Consider the following 20360-nt stretch of genomic DNA (forward strand, 5'->3'; position numbering starts at 1 on the left):
AAAATTCATCCAAGTATCGAAAATTATAAACGAACTTTCGTTAGTGACGAGCTGTTTACAACTCGATTAGAATTTGAGCGTCCAGTTAGTGTACGAGTATCCTGACAGCTTAAATCAAATTTTCAAAAACAGACGTCTTCGATCTGTCAGTCTTCTCTCAGAGCGCAACATTTGGGAAAGGGGGCGGCAAAGTGGCTTCAAACGAGCTAAAACTGTGGGCGGCTTCGTGTCAGTCTTCAGGATCATAATTAATGGCTGCAATCCGAATGTGTGGTCGATATCTTCCTGGATATCCACTTGACTTGGGCGTACGCATTCCACAAGCGCCTCCTTCGCGGTCGATCGGTGCACATGTCGTCGGTTTATCGCGGTGCTTACGATACTGGGTGATGCCAGTTCTTCTCGAGAGGTGGTAACTAAGCGCGACCCGAAAAGGCGTCACGAGAGACGGCGGGGTAGCGCGGGCATCGGAAGATCTATTTTGAGAGAGGCGCGTATACGCCATCGTTTTCTCTCTCTCTCTCTCTCTCTCTCTCTCTCTCTCTCTTCTCCCTCTGGGGTTTATGTCGATCCGTGCAATCCGCGTGATCAGGCTGTCGTTTTTGTATACGCCGGCTGTTACAACCGGAGAAACGTTCTCATCGACGCGAGATCACTATACCGCTCGCGCGAAGAGAAATTAATTTCCGCACCGATAATACGTAAAATATTATTATAAATCAACTCGGTCGTTGACACGTTTAAAAAAGTAATGTAAAAACGCAGTTTACATTTACTTAAAAATAAAAAAAAGGCAAGTTTAAACGTAACAACAAACTGATACAAAAAAAAAAGTGAAATGTCATGCATGTATAAATGCCTGTCAGTTTTAGAGAACGTTTGCTCGTGGCCAGAAACGGAAATGGTCCGCGCATTGTATGATATTTTCACCGAGAGGTGAAGTCAGACGATTTCCACGTTATTATCGTTTCGAAACAGCTCTGTCAGAGAAGTGACGTAAATAGCTTCCTTTAACGCTACATATACGCGCGCATTACAAAAGCCACTCGCGGATTGCGTGTCACACACAGGTGCTTGTTTCCGCTTTCGCGTTGACGGCTAGCATATTCGAAAAATAAAACCACCTACCTCTGTTAAGGCCTTCTTATCAGCGACTTTGGCACTTTGTAGAAGACGTATCACGTTCTTGGCACCTTCTACGACAGCTGCCTCTATTCGTAATCGATGCCGCAGCTCCTCCACCCTCTCTTCCAACGCGAGTTCCAAGCTGGGCTCGTACCTGTCTATAATATAATCATTATTACGTTTATTATTTACACGCTACCTCGACAAAATCGCGCTTGTGACGCTAATCGTTCAGTCAGTACAAAGGTGCCTATCAACGGCACGCGATTATTCTTTTACGTAACGCAAGATATACTCCGCCCACGCTTTATATCATGGAAAAAGTAAACTATTACACGTAACGTATCCTTCTGCGAACAAAGAGCCTTCTTCCAAGAAATGCCATTTACCACGATAACGGATATACTACGCAACATTGTACCTCTATGCTGAATAAAACGCGACACAAATTCCTGGGTAAGATACGAACGCGTACCGTATTCTGGAACAGTTTCATTATTGCAGTAAATGTCAGCTTACTGTCTCTTCATTCCGCATAAACTTCACGTTAACAATAAAATGTACGCAGCTTAACTATGGCCGTTCAAACAATCAGACTTTTGTGGCCGGAGATACGATACGTCCGAGAGAATTTATCGAAGCTGTTGACATGCGTTCCTTGTATAATCTATGTTGATGTTTATGCAAAGTTCTTAAATACAGATATACGCAACAGACACCTAACACACAGAGTGTGTGTAACTAAAAATAAGGAAACACCAACTTCCGAGGCGAGTTTCCCACGACAAAACAAGAAAACAGTTTTTGTAGATTTACTCATAAACGCTTTATTTAAGAGACATTGGCATCTAATGTTTTCAAATTTTGTTACAAAAAAACTGACGCTTTTGAATTGGCAAGCCTCGCGTTTATTCTAACTGTAAATATATTGATATGAGTATAATAATAATTAAAAATAAATAATATTAAAAAGTTACTTGTTCACTTTCCATTAATAAACATTTATTTGAGCTGTATCTTACAATTGATAACAGTGAGTTTGCGGATGTTGATATGAAACTTTTTTTATTTCTGTTTCTGTTTTCATATAGGAGCCCTGAAATTTGTTCCCTTAATTTAGTTACATTCTGTATAATTTGTGTTTACAATTGTCCACTTTACATCTAAATATCAACATATTATTTAACAAAAATATTTTTAGCGGACAAACATAAATTTTTAGAATGTCGGAAATTGTTATTAATAACAACTGAGATATATGTGTACCTTTGTTGCTAGTTGCTTCGCCATTCGGTGGTGGCGCATCACCTCGCTGCTGCTGCTGCCGCGCCTGTTTTACCTTCATAATCCGCATGCGTAGGAACTCGATTTTGGCGCGGGAATCGTCCAGCATTTGTTGAGCCTCCTGTAGCAATTTTTTGTCACGATGGCCGCTCGTTAAACTCTGTATCATATTTTCAGCACCCTGCTTAACCTGTTTGAAATACAAATATACATTTTCTATTGAAATCTTTATTAAATGAAATGACGCGCGTGCGTCAGCGCATTGCAACTTTCCAATTTAACATACGCGCTCAAAGAGCGCGCATATAAAAAGTTAACACTGTTATTAAAAAAAAAAAAAAAAAAAAAAACAGAAACGTAAAAAGATAACTGTAGATCTGTAGAATTGATCTGTGAAATAACTGTAATAATTATATTTGGTTTTGTTCTGTGCATTAACACGTAATAATTGGAAAGATTTGAACGCGTTACTCTAATTATTATAATACATCACGTGATGCAACGAGATATATTATTTTTAGTAGAGGAAAAACTGCAAACGACTCATTGCGCTGACTCACGCAAGACTGATACAAGAAAAGTGAAAGAGAGACTACTACTACCAAATGTCTATGTGTAATCATTCGGAAAGCGTTAAACAAATTTATTTTCGAATACACAGTGAAACATCTTATGCGTCCATATGTTAAATTTACCTCGTCTTAATTATTACCTCAATGTAACATTAACATACAACTGATGTTACTTATTTTTGTAACGTTTTCATGTGTTAGATTTATGTCAACTTCATAACTTAACATTTAGTGTATCATTTGAAAATGAAATATTATTTTGAGCGCTTTTAACGCAATTATTTCAATTATAATCTATATGTTCCAAAGTCAATTCAACATTTTAAGAGAAATTAAAATAAATCTTAAAATAATCATAAGCTTTGATACGCAAAATAATCAAATTTACTACAAAGTTAAAATAATTATTATCACGTGTTAATATAATACAAAAAATAAATGTTCTTCTAAAGTACATTCTTACGAGTTATAATTGTAACTACTCTTTCATTTAATTTTTCATTATTTTATGTTATTTTTACACCACACTTAAATAGTGTCAAAATATAGCGTCAAAATAACAAATATAAATGTATTGTGCCAATATTACTTAGTTGTCAACAAGTAACACATAACAAATGAGTTAATTTAATTTAACATTTAGAGTAAATCTCCCGGGACGTGTAAAAGATGTCAAAAATTAACATTTTTTTTTTTACTGTATATGTTGTAAAAATTTGCGAGATACAAGTATAAGTAAAAAAGAACTACCGCGTTATCGGTAATCTTCTGATATAAGTATTATAACTACTATACAAAAATCTTGATAACGCGATTATTTGATGCCAATGTGATAATATCACGCAAACGTCGAGCGAGAAGCTTGAAATTATCTATACATGAACTTTAAAATATTCCGAAGTATCGTTGAAAGCGGCAGTTACCTTACCTTCAGTTCGATATTGAGCTGCTTCTCCAAGGACAGAAGTCGAAGATCCGTGAATAAACCTTCCTGACTCGGCGACGAAGGCCCCATCGGTGACAGAGGCGTGTCTGAAACAAAAATAGGCGCGTTCGCAAAACGAAAGAAATTCAAAATATGATCTACTAATATACATCGGCAAGATGTCGAAGAACGACAAACATTTCGCCCACATCAAACGACAAAAATACGCGGAGAAGCGTGCGCCCCGTCTTTAAAATTAGTTTTCTCTATCGCGCATTCCTCGCTCGACTTTCTTGCACGCCCGCAAGGCTATTTTTTCTTCATGCATTACGTGTACAATTTTCCACATTAACATAAACGCAATACCACTGCGAACTCAAACACGTGCAGCGTTTTCATATCTCGCGATCTCCGATTCGATAGCGAGATAATGTAGTACGCTTAAGATCCTACTTTCCACATAACTCGGTGCTGACATGTTAAAGATGTTCCGACTCCCACGTGTATTCAAAGCCGCGTCACTAAGTATACAAGGAGTGTGGAAAAAAAAAAGTGATGTTCCGGTTTGTTTCAGGAACGCACCGTTATGAATTTCCCATTGCTTCCTTTCCATTAGGCTCGCGCTCGCGCAGCTTGTCCTGTCGTAAAACGTCTTCGGGAGAGATAATGCAAATAGTGTATCTAACAATCGCGAGACGCGCGATTCTCTCACGTCAAACGACGTAGTAAAATAGTTATATGCAAATATAAACTTTAAACCACAATTTTATGAGCACATATGTATATATACATATATATACATACATATGTATCTATGCATTTTAATAAACAATAATATATAAAATGCTATGTATATATGTACTGTGGTATTAATATTGTGTAAAATATTATGTATATATACTGTACACACACACACACAGAGCGTTTAATTCGCACCGGAACAGTGTGTGGGAAACGCGAATCATAATTACGAGCGTTATTTCCGCACCCGCCGGAACTTCCAGCAATTACATTAATCAATGTGCCTTACGTAACCATCGTTATCTTTTTGCTTATATTTTAATAACACACAGCAGCTCTAATGCTTTCGTAATTGAAGTTTTCCGTTTGAAGAAAACGCTTGTGTATAAGATCATTGCTCATATTCCAATCGTATGTAAAATTTAACAATTTTTTATGAAAACAAATCTAACGAAAATAATGTCAATGTCCCGCGAATAATTGGGAGTTTTGTTCCCGCTGTGAGATAACGCGTCTCCGCTATTGCGGTTAATTGCGCGATTTTTCGAGACGGGAGCAATTTATGTCGGTCGTTTATATTTGTCTATGCGCACATCGTTGCATGTGACCGCGGCGCGCACGCGAATTTAGCTTGTTAGAGCCGCGATGTGGAGCACTTTTTCCTCCATTCAAGTATGCCCCATTATGCGCCCCGTATATACCTGAACGCACGGGAAGCGACCGTAAACACGTGCATGCCACGGTTCCACGATTTTCCCGTGCGCACACACGCGCACCGCGATAAACGACGCGTAGTACCTACCCGTTCGACGCCAATGAACGAACGGACGGAACTTTGTGCACACACGCGTCTATGCACATGAGAGCATATCGACGAGTACAAATAAGGCGAGGCGAGGGAGAACGAGCAGATATTCGATTTTTTTTTTTTTTTTACGACATTTAAAATCCCAAAATTGTACCGCCAAAATGTGTCGTTGCCATTTAAAAATCGCGTGAACGTCTTAGTCAGCCGGCGCGAACAGCGTCTAATATTCGTGATGTTATTTTACGTTCACTTATAACATAAGACATGTCAATTCCAACTTGTGAATTTTAGACGTTGCAGTAGTTGAAGTGTGAGCTGGTATTGTCACCAAATTACTAAAAAAGTTGTCTACTTCGAAGTGTCTACTTCGTGGAGCTGCTTACACAAACATTTATGTGCGATAACAAGCTAATGTTTGACATTTGTTTTTTCGAAGGATAAACTTATCAACGACAATGCGATACTATCGTTGCTATATGTATATAGTATGCGTCACTTCGCGTACTTATCAATCAATCATTCCTCGTATGCTATAGAGTAGATAAAAAAACTTACCGCATAGTATTTATTTTCTAATGTGATGTGATCTCTCAACTTGTGTGCTTCATATTTTATAAGATTTATTATCAAGCGATGAACTCGTCGAGACACGCGAGGTAATGAGAATTCAATTATTATTATTTTATGATCTCTCGTAACGACGTAAAAACACATCGCTTAGCAATCTCATCGATCTTCATTAATGTTGACTCCATTTTCTCTCGGACAATCGCGGAACGGCTATTATTATTGCCCGCGAGCATATAACAAGGAACATAGAGAGAAATCGAAGAATCGAGTCTCGCCGCGCGAATAGCAAACATGCGCCAGGCCTTCAATGCGACGAAAACGGCGGTGTAAAAGAGTTTGCGGGAACACAATGCGGCATCGAGAGCTACGCGAAACCGTGTCATTAGCGCAGACCGACCGAACACGTGCCCCATTATATTCTGGCGTTTCTGCCCTTGTAAACCGCCGATGCATATACGGAGACCGGCGACAAAGGCCTTCCTTGTTTTTGATACCACTGCTAGGCATCGCCCTTGCGTACATTCCTGTTTCTCTTTCATCCGCAGAGGTCTGGTATATATAACATATCCTTCTCGCCATCCCTTCCCGCGAAACAGTTTACCGATGCGCTCGTGTATGTATACATGTATATTGAAAGGGGAAAAGGAAAGAAATAGAAGGAAGAAAAACGGAAGGGTTGTGCCAGGATGCACAAGGTGACTGCGGCTATTCGCCGCCACTTTCGCCGCGGTTCAACGACTCGAATGAGTGCGCACGCAACCCTTTCGGAAGAAAAGCGCGTGCACTCTCGAAGAGCGGCCGGATAATTGCTCTCTTTCTCTTCTTGTTTGCGGCGAAAGGAGAAAAAGGGCAACGGCGGCGACTGCTTGCACGTGAAGTGGTACCGATAGTTATGCAAAACACGCCCCGACTATCGAGACAAACGTGTAACCCAGGTGTGGTTGTTAGTTTCGTATTTCCGAACGGTTTACACTGCTCCTTTGATTGTACATTCTGAAAAATATCTTAGACAAAAATAACACACCATATAAATTCTTTTCTCTTCTTTAAATCTTCTTTTAATGTGAAAAATCGTGAACTAAAATATTATCACAGGGCAAATTGTACGTCTCTCAGTGGTTACACATATCGTAACCGCAATATGCATCGCGCTGCAATATCGTTGCGCCAAGAGGCGTGCGCCAAAAAGAGAGAGAAAGAGAATCTTCTTCTCCTCTCCCCATTCATAAACTTCGCTCGCATCGAAGCTGTTCCGTCGCTACACGAGCGTGAGTTAGCGATACGTTCATAAAGCATGAACGCATCAAAGGGGAGAGAAGCTCTTGTGCAGTTCGTTAAATGCATGTAAGACGCGATTGTTCGTGTGTGATGGTTGTCTGCCACATCCTTATTACGGCATTGATTAAAATAATTACCGCAACACACTCTCCACGAGGAGGCGAATCTCAAAGCGCTTTATTTATACATCTATAATAGACCAACTCACAACATAATGCATATATCGAATACGCTTGCGAGCGCGTCCGTTCCTGGCAATCTCGTTGTTTGCAACTAAACGATTGCATCACATTACGGACGACGTGCAACGCGACTGTGCAACGTGTGAAGACAGAATTTTCCGAATAATTTTCTCACATCGCTTATGCATCTCTGGCACATATTCAAATTCATTCGCAATTCTCAATAGAAAAATCGAATTATCTATTTATCTGATTTCATAGAAACTGAAATCTTTTGGCAAAATATAAAGCGTTATTAACCGTGTTTTGTCATTTCTTCACGACACATCGCAACGCCTCACTTTATTGTCACTTCATTGAGAACATGCGAAACTTGTGTGTGTTGTTTTTCTTTTTATATTTTATTCATTTGTGTTTCAGATGTAAAGCTAACAGTTTCTTTGAATCATTCCAAGCTGCTTCGCAAGTTCTTTTTGTGTTTGTGTTTGATCTAACAGCTTCCGCAACTCGATGTCTTCAAATTTCTTCGAATGACTGGACTGAGGTGTTCGTCATTCACAAATCAAACTTTTCTTTTTTAGAATCTTTAGAATCACTTTTTACATATTTTGTGGAACTTTGCCTAGGGCAGAAAAAATCATTCGAAAATTGCTTTATTTTTCTTTAACTCAAACGCAAAAACAATGCGGTGCCTGATATGCGTCTTGTTGCATTAGCTATCGTGAACGCAAATTGATATTTTTAAGTTTACATCGGTCATACAGTTAAGTTGTTTGAAGTTTTACAAAATAAATGATTTCTTTTTAAAACTATTATAAGATAGGAAAGTATTTTTTTTTTTAATTTGAAATACAAAAGAGTGGGTGAATAGGCACTGAATTAATTTATACATCTTTAATATGTAATAAGAATTAACAATCGTATCTCAAATTGTATGGTGCGTCAGAAAGAGATTTAACACCTTGTAACGACTTCAAAAGAGAACTATTTCGGCGCTTTGGTCAACTTTGGTGCGAGGCAGCATCGTTTTTTTTTTTTTTATTGCGCATCGGACAAATTTTGCTATAAACACACCTGAGGCGATGATTTGCATAAACGGCAAAAGCGTAGCGAGATATTAGCATACGCCTCGAAAAACTTATGGTGCGTTACCCCGGGCGTTCGGCAAAGTAGCAGTTAAGTTATTAGCATAGAGCCACCGGTTAAAGCGATCGGGAAAATCGCGGCGAGATACCGGTCCGATAGAAAGTGCAACTTTAAAAAAGTCATAACACGGCCCGTTATGCCGGCAAAAATCACTTAAAATCCGTTCGAGTAATGCGGCATCGCGAACGATGCATGCGTGCTCACATGTGCACGCCGTCAATGAGAGCACTTTTATCCCGAGACGGGATACGAAGATGAATTAGATAATTATTTGGGAAAACGGTGTTCAGAGAGAGATTCCGCTCGTTTGCTGCACGTCGTCGTATCCTTGACGGTTGATACAAGCTACCGGAACCTATCGGTTATCTGCAGTTATTGAATGATCGTAGGCGTCAATTGTCATCCACGGTGAGCGCGCTTTGCAAGCGAGAGCGCAACCGTAGTGCAAGCGAGAGGAAAGTTTATATAAACGACGTCAATATATTCTATGTATGTACGACAGACGGGACAAGATGTTCGTATCTTATAGCTTATATTGAGGTTTTATCAATTTAGTTTATTTGTTCGTGATATCTCGAGAAAGGAGAGTTACGCAATATAGATAGAATATATCGCCAAGGTTTTATCGTGTGTGTGATAACGTCTCTCGGAAGTGATACGTGTCAAATAGAAAATAAGAGAGAATTCTAAAAGTCTTTTGAATTTTCAGATTTTTTTTTGTTGTGGTCAATATACTTCTGGCGTGACGTAATCACTGTAGCGAACAGGTCGTTGCACGCACGTGTAGAATGACACGACAAAAGAACAAACATCGAGATCGTAAACGATCTCTGGAGCGCGCAATAAAGATCGCGGGTGGTGTATCAAGTGGTATGAGGCGAAAAAGAAGCACCTGAACACAACCTCCGGCTCGATTAAGAAGTTTTATGAGCGCTGATGAGATCCGATAACGAACCCAGAACTCTCGTCGCTCCAGTTATACGGAAGCGCAATGCGCTATACTGCGCACGAATGCGGTGCGGCATTACGTGCATCCGGAGGGGCAGCAGGCCTTATAGAACGTATGAAATTATATTAGGTCTGCTGTATCAAGTTGTGCTGTGCGTAGACGGAACGTACGATTTTAACGGTATGCATATATTTTGTGTGTGTATGTGTATGTGTGAATCATTCTTATAAATCAAACATGTTTCGGCGATTGACCTTTTGCGTTATTATTACTACGTCGTTGACGAATAATTTAACTCAGAAACGCTATTTTTTTTCGCGAACCGCAAACATTTCAGTCGCAAAGACGAACTTTAAATTAACGTCACATTCCAGTATTATATCACCTGCTTTAATCGATATAGAACAGAAGTGACTTATTTACATATAGTTGCAAACTATGCGGCTATTTAAAATTTATTAACTCGCAAATATCCGGTTCCGTTAACTGTTTGCATGCACGTTGTGCACGTTCGATAAAATTGCACTTCGTGAATTCGTGCGGTGCATATCGTGCAGCCAGTGGGCTTATTAATCGGTCTCCTCATAAGATGTAGCGGAATTTCCGCGGCTGAATAGCGCCGAATCGTGATTCATCGGGGCTTTCCCCGCGGTAAGATAAACGGCGAAATGGAGCAACAATATTTCCCACCGCAGAAATTTTTAATAAAATTTTGTTTACATACATCATCGACGATTTTTGATTTGTTTTATCTCTGTCGTAAATATCAATTCGCAATCAAAAACAAAAACCCGCTGGCAAATGTATTGTAAACATCGCACAGCATCTCCGTGGTAATAAATTTCTCCGTGAAATTTTACCGAGTTTTATGCCTCTGAAGCGCGATTTCGGCTGTCGCGGGATCTTAAATCGGGTCCGAGAGGAACGGTCCGGACAGGTAGTCCATAAAGTTCGGACTCGCGGGGGTAGGAGGACCGGAGAGAGGTTTCCCCCGAGAGAGCGCCGACGATGGAATGCGAAAGCGTGGGTTCGGTTCGGCCGTAACGCGATCTCGATATACGGCAAAGAACGCGAGGTGGTCCGAGAGATGGTCGGGAGAGCTTCGGGGCCTCTACGTACGCATGTGTAACGGTACTCCTTGCGATCGCAACGATCCCGATCGCCTCTCTTCGTAACGCGCGCTCTCGATCGTCTCGCGTCGTTGTGTGTGTATAAAAGTTTTCGCCGTCGCGCGCACAGTGCGAGAGAGAGAGAGAGAGAGAAAGAGAGAGAGAGCGCGTCTCGCGCCTTAGCGGAGCTGGAAAGTGAACGAGAGCGTCGTCGTCATCAGCGGCGTCTGCGTTGCACCTTCGCCATCCTCGCGGGACGGCCGAAGAGGAAAGAGGATCGTGAACTTTCTCTCGATTCCGAAACTGTACCGCCTCGTATACATGGTGAATCGCCAATTAAATCGCGCACAAACCCGTTTCATCTCGATCAAATTCAACTCTTACAGAAGATAACGCGATGAATGAATCGATAAGAATTTGTTCTTCGATGAGTTTCAAGGCAAATTTCTTTTAAAGAATTTATTGCAATAACTCTAGTCGGTGCATTGAATCTTGGCGGTGCATTGAATTGTTTAAAGGGGAAATTGAAATGAAATCCTCCTTCCCTCCGAAAGGCAAGTTGCCTAGCTACTCCCAAGACTGAATACAATGATAACTGACTTAACTGGAGTGGATAGAACGTCGGGATCCGAGGTATAAATAGCCGCCACCACTTACCGTCAATTCAAAGCGAGCGCAAGACTGTAGTTCCTCTGTACAAACGTATCTCACGCAGGGCATAACGAAGTAGCCACTCGTAACAGCGAAAAAACGTTCTTCAAGAGTCAAAACGTGTTTTGCTCCGCAGTAAAACGCTAGATTAGCCTGTTAATTAACATAGGCGATCGTGTGTAAAACGCTGAGTTAAGCTGAAAGCTCAAAGCGAAGCGTAGGCAACTTTTCTCCCGATTCGCAATGTACAATCTTTTGAATCCGTCTGAAGATAGCATCCAACGCTATTATGTCGAAGTGTGTGTGCGTGCGCGCACAGTAATATCGCAGCGTTAAATATATATACAGGGTGTCCCAGAATGGCCGTACAATCTCTCGTAGGCAGGTAGAAGGAGTAAAACTGAATCGAAAAGTCTTATACCATTTTGCTAGATTCGCAATAGTTACTGAGATTTTAATTAACAAAGATCCGCGAATAAGCGTGTATCGGGCTGTCTTACGCGCGTAAGACTGCCCGCCGCGCTTCGCGCGCTAACAGTGTTACCCATAGCGACATATGGGAGGAGCTAATATAACAGCATATACTATAACATATACTTATTAAAATGTAATTGTGTGAAGCGCGCCGGGCTGTNGATGCACGCTTATTCGCGGATCTTTGTTAATTAAAATCTCAGTAACTATTGCAAATCTAGCAAAATGGTATAAGACTTTTTGACTCAGTTTTACTCCTTCTACCTGCCTACGAGAGATTGTACGGCCATTCTGGGACACCCTGTATATATAAAAAATAACACGTTTATTAGATTTATATTATAAAATCAGACGCGCGTGTGAAATTTAAAGGAATGTGATACCACCGAGAGAGAGAGAGAGAGAGCCACGACCCACGATTACGGAAGAATTTTATTAATCGTTTCTAATTTGTTTCGCGGCACGAACAGAAGAGAATTTTGCGCTGAGAGAGCAGAGAGAAAAAGAGTCTCGGCATATCCAGACGCGGCGAACGATAATTGCCCTTCGTCGCGCGCGTCAAAACTGGTAGCGGCTCGCGAGCTGCGTGGAATTGAACGTCGTTTTTAAACGTCGCGTGCATGTACAAGCTAGATTCGAATCGCACGCGAAGGCTATGTGCAACGTACGCGTGAATCGACGTCATTGTGGAATGACAGAGTTATTTCAATATCGGGATTGTTGTAACAGAGCCCCGCCCTTTTGGCACATCACTTTATGAGTTGATTGATCAACGTGTAAACATAAAAATTATAAACGACCCTAGTCATATTTATCTCATTAATTCTTGTTTGTTCGAACTCACTCGGCCAATTGGATGTTGTCTATACGGAGTTCTCTGTTATTTTTATCGCACCGACCGTTTTGTCTCTCCCGAGCCGAGATATTTGGGTTCGTATCTAGCGCGAACGATATATCGATCGATGACTCAGAGACATCACTGCGTGATACGCTCGATTTGTCAGCGCTAATGATACAACGTAAGGCAAAGCTAGTGATCATGCTCGGACGAGCTTTATAGGCTCCGAAGAAGTCGTCGTCGTCGTCGTCGTCTCGACGCTTCGTTAGCGGGTGGAGTTATTAAGTGCCTCCTCGTTAACGACACAGAACGATCGTTAACGCGGTAGGGAGCTGCGCGCCGGAACATTAACTATTACCGCAATGTATCGATACGTAAATCTATAACTCTCGCGCGTGAACGAAATTATTTCGTGTGTATCGGGAACATTTTCGTGGAATTAGAAAAAATCGCGCGAATATGCGATACACTTTTTTACCTATTTCGATCGCGCGCGCCTCGATCACTAAAATAGTCACTCCGAAGCACGTTTTAATTGCTTGCAATTATCTCTCGTATATGTCTGTGTGTGTGTGTAATTACGTGGGTGATACAATAATTCATTTCTTTCAGCACGCTCGTTAAAATACCGTGACTAATGCCAGTTTCTCGCTCTTTTGCGCCAACCTATTTTCTACGATTAACAGCGATATCGAAGACAGTGGCTGATCGATATATTACGCGTAATGCGCGCAACGTTCATAAAACTCGTTTAAGATCGCGCGTAGCGGATCGCTTTATTCTCGCACGGTCAATGCTACGTCGAGACTTAAAACAAAGATGATATCTCGAAGCCGTGCGCTCTGGCTTCGTTTTTTTTTTTTTTTTTTAACCAACCTTGACCGTTGGAGTGATTCTGTTGTGGCGATTGAGGTTGGCCCTGCGTAAGTATAATTTGACTCTCGAGCTGCTGGAGCTCCGCCTGGAGCTCGTTCAGCTTGCTGTTCGCCTTCTTCACGATCGTTGCAACATCAGAAAGCGACTTGCGATCGGTCGCGACCTCTCTCAGCTTCTCCGCGCCGGCCTTTATTTTCAGCTCCTGCAAAAAAAGAAACCAAAAATTCGTAAAATTCGCGCGAATTCCGTGAGTCCAAAAGCCGAACAGTTTCGGCGCCGAAGTCGTCTCGCACAAAAGTTCGGAACTTTGTTTTCGCGGAATTTAACTGCATAACGTTTATTACGAGAGACCGGCTCGCTTAAAGCGCATCAACCGTCCGATCGCGCCGCTCCTTCGTATAGCAAATGAGACGTAAAATAACACACGTGCCCAATAATACCCTTTGGTATATCCCTCGGTATTCCATTAACAGACGTTGCGTAATCGCCGTGTATTTTCGCAACGAATCAACGCGGACAGGATTTTCAATTTCTAAATTTAAGACACACTTTGTGCGTGAGACACACGATCTCTCCGACTCTTTGTATTAAAATATATCGAGTAGAACAAAATAGAGAGTTGTTTGTAAAAAGATGAAATTGTTGCAGAAAAAGATATGTTATTCAATAAAAAGATATATAGAGAGAGAGAGAGTAAAAAAAACTGCTATCGCATGTGTATAGCGTGAAAAATTGCTCGACTTCTGAGACGTTTATGTATTTGCATCCCATTTCCGCGCTGCAATTGACGTCGGCAATTGACTCACCGTTTGCAGTAAAATGCTCCGGCAACAAGCATTTATGAAAATGCGACGCGTTAAGAAACCAATCGTATTATATATTATTAGACACGGCTCTGTTTCGCAGCGGACCTATTAGCAGAGTAGGCACCGGTTAGACTACGTACGAGTTGTCTCGTAAAGGCGTTTAGTAAGTACCGAGAGATGGAACAAGAGAAAGGAGAAGGAAAGAAAAGAGAGAGAGAAAATGAGAAAGAGAGTTGTGTATCGCCGTATAGCGGACACGAAACTCGTTTCTACGCGAGTCGCAGAAATGTTTCTCGGACCACCCTCAAGTTTCCATTCGCACACAGCGTGATTTAGAACACGCGGTCGGCGCGTCTGGAAACCATAGATCATCGATCGCTTATTGCGAGAGATGCACAAACGTTTATAAGATGCGCGCGAGCACACGCGCGAAAAACTTTAATCGCGCGCAGACGATTAAGTCGGCGAAAAGTTTCCCACAGTCTTGCAAGTCTCTCGAGATATATATCGCGAGATCGTTGCAAAATCTACTTCTCAAATCGATTATGGAATCAGTCCAAATTGAAGTTTATAAAGATCTTACAAAGAATACGTTCTATATCTTTCTTCACCTTGGTATGGTGGATTGTTAACCGCGTCTCTCGATAAATCTATCCATTATTCAAGTTGAAAGAAAAACAAATCAAATTGTTGATCGAAATTTTCTCTCCGCTTGTTCCATTATCTAGCGTGAGTTGTACGAAATTGTGTGTCTTGTAATTCAAGTTAAAAAAAAAAAAAAAAAAAAAACATCAGGTAGAAAGAATACAAAGTTTGAGCAAGGAGGAATTGTCTTTGTATCAAAGTAGAAAAACATGTTAGATTTGAAAGAAAGAGAGAAAGGAAAGAGACAACAAAAGATGCAAAGTGCTGACTAGCGCTACCGCGTACGTACTCGGACGAAGAAGAGCTTCGTGGAAGCTCCGTTGTTTGGCGGATAAGCGAAACTCGACATACCTTGCGTATTTCTCGACGTATATGCTCCCGTAGCACGTCGAGACGAGCCGGTAAAGGCACCTGGTCACTGCCGGCCACTCCATATTTGCTTGACAGTTCGTAAAGAACCGGGTGTCTGATGTAATCGCCCTGAAACAGATTCCAAGTTCGATTCTGCGTTATTGACGATTGCGAGTGGACTTTGCGAGTGAACTTTGGCAAGGAACGAACGATAAAAGAGAAAGAGCGAATTGCGCGATTAATCATTCTCTAAATAAACATTTAAAAAACTGTTCTCTTGTTCTACGAGTCACTTCCTGTTCTACGCACTAAAGAGAAAGAGAGAGAGAGAGAGAGAGAGAGAGAGAGAGAGAGAGAAAGAGAGAGAAAGAGAGAAAAAGACATGCTGCATGAGATCTCTGTTGTTGAATTATTTCTCTATTTCCGTTCCAAATAAACCGAGCAAAATTTATTACGTTATCAATGATCAAACACTCTATTGTTTTAGTCTTCCGCGCGAATCGATCGCTTTTCGTAAATGTTAGAAGCGAGCTCGCGTTTAAAAAAAAAAAAAACCTCCCGGCACATAACAACAATCGCAACGCGATCTTGCTTGCGCGTCAGCGCGCGCCAGGGTTAAGACAACAAGACGAACCGGAAATCGCACCGTAAATATCGGATATATATTGTCGAGAAGCCGAGTGTGCCGAGAAAACATCGTGGAAAATACAACCGGAAATCGTGCGGTGTACGCGGCGCGGATATGCAACGCACCGTGCCGCGGCCTACTCTGTGAAATACGGATATAGACTCCTAGGCCAAACACAGAAACGCGACAAGGGGAAAGTATCGATCTCTCGCGTTGTATCGCGGATCTCGCGGCGCGATGCTACCACGAAAGCAACATTCGTGTCTATTGTGTGAATGAACGTCAATGGGTGTCAATCCGCGTGGCGATTCAATTAGTTCGCCTATTGAAAACACTCAAGGGTATTCGATTAGCTTCCATAACGGGCGCGCGTTGGTAACCCACTTCAAATCCAACCGATGAATTGCGCGATTGTCGTCTCAACAACTCCGAAACTAACGTGCCAGAAGCGACGATTAATTGTAGCGGCCAGGCAATACGGGGGAGAATTTGTTCAGCTTTTGACTAATTAATTTTCTACATAAGTATGATAATATTACGCGAATAATATTATACTTTTCTCTGAAGAGAGGCACACGTACCGCACACGGCGCGATGCAGCTCTGGAAATACTTCGAACTGGTCTCTTTGATCAACGGAACGCATCTGCTCGCGCCCGATTTCTTCTCCCGTCTCACCACACTGATAAATGACATTGTCGCTTCCGTGTGTGGAACGACGTTTTTTGCGTCCAAAACTTTGTCCAAAATATTTTCCTCGCTCAGCACGTCATCATCGCATTTGTTGAGAAACACGAGGCTACATATCGTAAGTGTTCAGTAACACGTCATCAGAATTCACATTGAGCAACAAACGTTTCCACGCGGTTAATCGCTACTGAAATGGCCGCGCTCAGCAAAACGAAGCGCCTTCTGTGCGATTAGACTGGATTTAAGGGCGAGGATCCAGCTCAAGGATTCCAAGCACAAAAATGTAAAGGCAAGAGTCTGTTAAAGCATCGCTAATCGCACGCGAAGCAGTTCATTCTGTTCATTTCTGTCGGTCGTAATCGCGCTGACACCGGAGCGATAATCTACAGAGCTGCCACAGGCAGCGCGAGGCAGGTAAATGTCAACCACCTGTTGCAGCAAAAATCTACAATATCACGTCTGCACTCTCTGTATTTTCCACAATTATGTGTTCCACGCTATCGTTCCTTCACATCGACCTAACTGTAAAAAACCAAAAAAAAAAAAAAAAAAAAAAAACCAAAAAAAAAAACAACCTTGTTCATGCGCAAAGAACGAGTCACCGTTTCGTCGAATTTGAAAATTAGAACTGACTAAGAGAAAGCTTTGACGTTCGTTATCTCTTATCAGCGAATGCCGATAACAGCGATATTCAACTGCAAAAATTCGTACTTATCATTTTCTTACGATACTTGTTATTAAAAAAAAGAGGGGCTAACAATCGCGACAAAAATAATCGATTATTTTTTTTTTTTTTTGTGCAAAGTACGCAACTCATTGCCGTTGCAACTTGTTCTGCGTATTTAAGAGATATTTTGTGACGATTTTGTGTTTACTTACTAAATAAGTTAAGCACATCAATCAATTTTTCATAAGTTTCTGTATATTTTTTATTTACTTCATTTTTTTCAGCAACATATATTCAATTTGCGTCGTCAGCATATTTATGCACTTGTACGTTTGTGTCGACTAGATTACGCAAAAAATAAAAAAAAAAAAACGCGTCAAACCTATCCAAACAGCGTGACTAGTAAAATGTTCGCATCAACAGTTTGCACTTGTACGCAAAATCGCGACATCTCATTAACAATTCGACGTGTGTGAGTTACGCAGTTCGCGTGTGTTGCCAGAAGAGAAGGAAGCACGACGAAAACTTTGAACGTCTTCGAGAACGAAAGTACATCTGGATGTTAATTTAGAGCCGCCCGAGAAGCCCGCAGGGAAAATATGCACGAAGCGTGCACGAGCTAACACAGTGACGCACGATCTATTTTCACACGTTCCACCACAACATTTGCGCACAACAATTCCAGGAGGTCAACAGACGTCGTCGCGCGACGTCACAGAATCCCTTTTCGCTCCCGAACGCGTACTTTTTTTTTTCCGCGCGAGGATTCGAGAATTATAAACCACCAGAGTTCTGACTCATGTAAGAGCGCGCGAGAGCTCTGTCCCGACTATAAGACAGAGAATTGTTTTTACTGATGCGAGCCTCCCAGGCGAGCTATTATACGCGTGTGTGAGCCACATCGTCAAATTTAGAAAATCGTCAATATCCGCGTGTGATAGCACTTCAAAATTATTTATCTATTACAAAAATAAACTCTTACAACACTCAACCACATTTGAAATTCAAATAAAATTCAACATATGCACTGCTAGCTGCCGTTTTACGTAATAATTAAAATTTATAAAGCATAAAAATGCGCAGGTAAAAAAATTTACAAAAAAAAAAAAAAAAAAGTAGGAAGGAAACATCACTACGATATTCTCACAGTCTTCGCGGTCTCGGTATTCCACTTATCGTAGGATTTGAAGAAGTGTTGTCAAGCATCCTAATCTCGGAGTCGACGGTCGGTTTGCGTTGAGCCCTTTATCGATAATGGAACTCGAAGTTGTATATATATATGTGTGTGTGTGTGTGTGTGTATTCAAGTTCGAAACAACGGTCCGACCGAGAACCGGTGTCTCTCGTTGCACCGATTCCACGGCCTCCTGATGACGCATTAAGCGGACTTGGGTTTGTAATAGCTCGCCATGCCGTCATAACATGTCGTAGATTCTGCACGAGTTTCTCGATGATCCACTTACGTCGCGACCGAGTCGAGACGTTCCTCGCGGATCGCTTTTATCCCTCTCGTCGGTAAACACTGCTCGAAAGAGCAGGTGTTGTTACCAGGAACCGACCGGTGCGAAAAGTCAGGGAGGACCGGTTACACCAACGCCGATTAACGCCAACTGACTTCACCTTCTCTCTGTCTGTACGTCAGTACAAACGGAAATAACCTACGAAACCAGTATCGTCGCGAGACAATCTGAAATTTTCGAATGCTGCGAATATATACAAGTGTTTTTTTTTTTTCATTATTTTTATTGATTCCAATCGACGAAAGAAGAAATTCTCGATTTCGCGAAAAGTATAAACTCAACGACAAAAAAATTTATCGACGTACACGCTAGAATTTTAACGAAGTTAATTAAAAAAAAATTAACTGACGTAACTTGATCGAACAAGCTTAGACACTTGTAATCACGATTGATTTCGTTTTCCGCCTTACACTGTAAATAGAGGCGTGATCTAGGAGACGAGCAAAACCGCTAAGCAGAGTCAATTAAACTAAACAGTCCTTGCAACAGAGTGCTCAACGGTTGCATCAACGTTGGTTAACCCTCGTTAACCGAGTGTTTTCTTTCTGTATTTATGCTCGCACACAAGTAACAGCGTGATAATCTGGAAGTGAACAGCAAATCGCACGCGGAGTCAATTAACCCAGACGGTCGATGGTGGTACCCGTCGGAGCCGCGAGTGAGAAATCGGATGCGTATCAGGTGTGCACGACTCGTCACGCCTGGTTTGCCGCGACCGAGAGCTCGCTCTCGTCGTGATCCGAACGAAAAAAAAATAAAAAATAAAAACGGCGCTGATTCTCTCCCCGTCATCGGATGGGAAAGCCCTGCGGGCTTCCCCTTTCGGGGCTACAAGTGCATGTGCGTCACGAACGAACGAGCAAGGACTGCGTGAAGGTGGGAACGCGTTCAGGGACGGGACGTCCTGTAACGCGGATCGTGTCCAGGAGAAGTGCTCGATTATGGCGTCCGACGTGTCTGGGATAAACGCGCGTTCGTTCGGAGCACGCGCGCTAGTTCGCAAAGAGAGCGTGGATGGGAGAGAGTCGCGGCGAGAGACTCACCTGATAATAGCTCGATTCCGCCATCTTGCTCTCGCACTCTGTACGCGCTTCTTCCACTCACTCACTCACTACTGTCGCTGCTTTCTATCCGTCCTTTGTGCGCGTCGACGAGCCGACAAGAGGTGGTCCATGATGCGTTTGATCGCACGCCGAAATTTATACTTTTATTGCGCGCGTCGCGTCGGCGCCGTGTTCGCCGCCGTACGGCGCCGCATTTTAGCGTACGCGAATAGGTGTAACACGATGATCTCCGTTTACGCGCAGACCGATAATCGATGGGAGATAACGTTTATTCGACGATCTCGCTACTGAAAGTGGCTGAAGCCGTCGCCGCTGACGTCGCGCACGGTGAGTCGCGCACTACTACACAGACAGGATGAATGAAAGACGCGACGTTCGCGAACAAAATGCGAACACAACCACATTCCGCCGCACCGGACTGGCGACTGACTCAAAACATCGGGCCAATCGCCGCGCGCACTG

The 20360-nt window shown here is 42.1% G+C and overlaps 1 protein-coding gene across 4 annotated transcripts in view; it reads right to left on the reverse strand.

Annotated features, from left to right (window-relative positions):
• LOC109854483 (serine/threonine-protein kinase N) overlaps window positions 1-20303 on the reverse strand; it is a 31273-nt gene extending 10970 nt beyond the window's left edge. Inside the window, exons 1-7 of one of the 4 annotated variants that reach the window (XM_020427595.1) lie at window positions 18778-18897; window positions 16540-16756; window positions 15331-15459; window positions 13529-13730; window positions 3910-4013; window positions 2392-2599; window positions 1129-1283 (exon numbers count right to left, since the gene is read on the reverse strand). In XM_020427595.1, the coding sequence (XP_020283184.1) occupies window positions 1129-1283; window positions 2392-2599; window positions 3910-4013; window positions 13529-13730; window positions 15331-15459; window positions 16540-16653 (912 nt within the window). In that variant the 5' untranslated portion in view covers window positions 16654-16756; window positions 18778-18897. Of the gene's footprint in view, window positions 1-1128; window positions 1284-2391; window positions 2600-3909; window positions 4014-13528; window positions 13731-15330; window positions 15460-16539; window positions 17426-18777; window positions 18898-19877 lie in introns of those variants that run through there. The other 3 variants (XM_020427593.1, XM_020427592.1, XM_020427594.1) reach the window with 3 other exon arrangements.
• Between the last annotated feature and the right edge of the window lie 57 nt (window positions 20304-20360).

The sequence above is a fragment of the Pseudomyrmex gracilis genome, unplaced genomic scaffold (genome assembly GCF_002006095.1).
Source record: "Pseudomyrmex gracilis isolate BER0280 unplaced genomic scaffold, ASM200609v1 scaffold_67, whole genome shotgun sequence".
In the NCBI taxonomy this organism is placed as follows: domain Eukaryota; kingdom Metazoa; phylum Arthropoda; class Insecta; order Hymenoptera; family Formicidae; genus Pseudomyrmex; species Pseudomyrmex gracilis.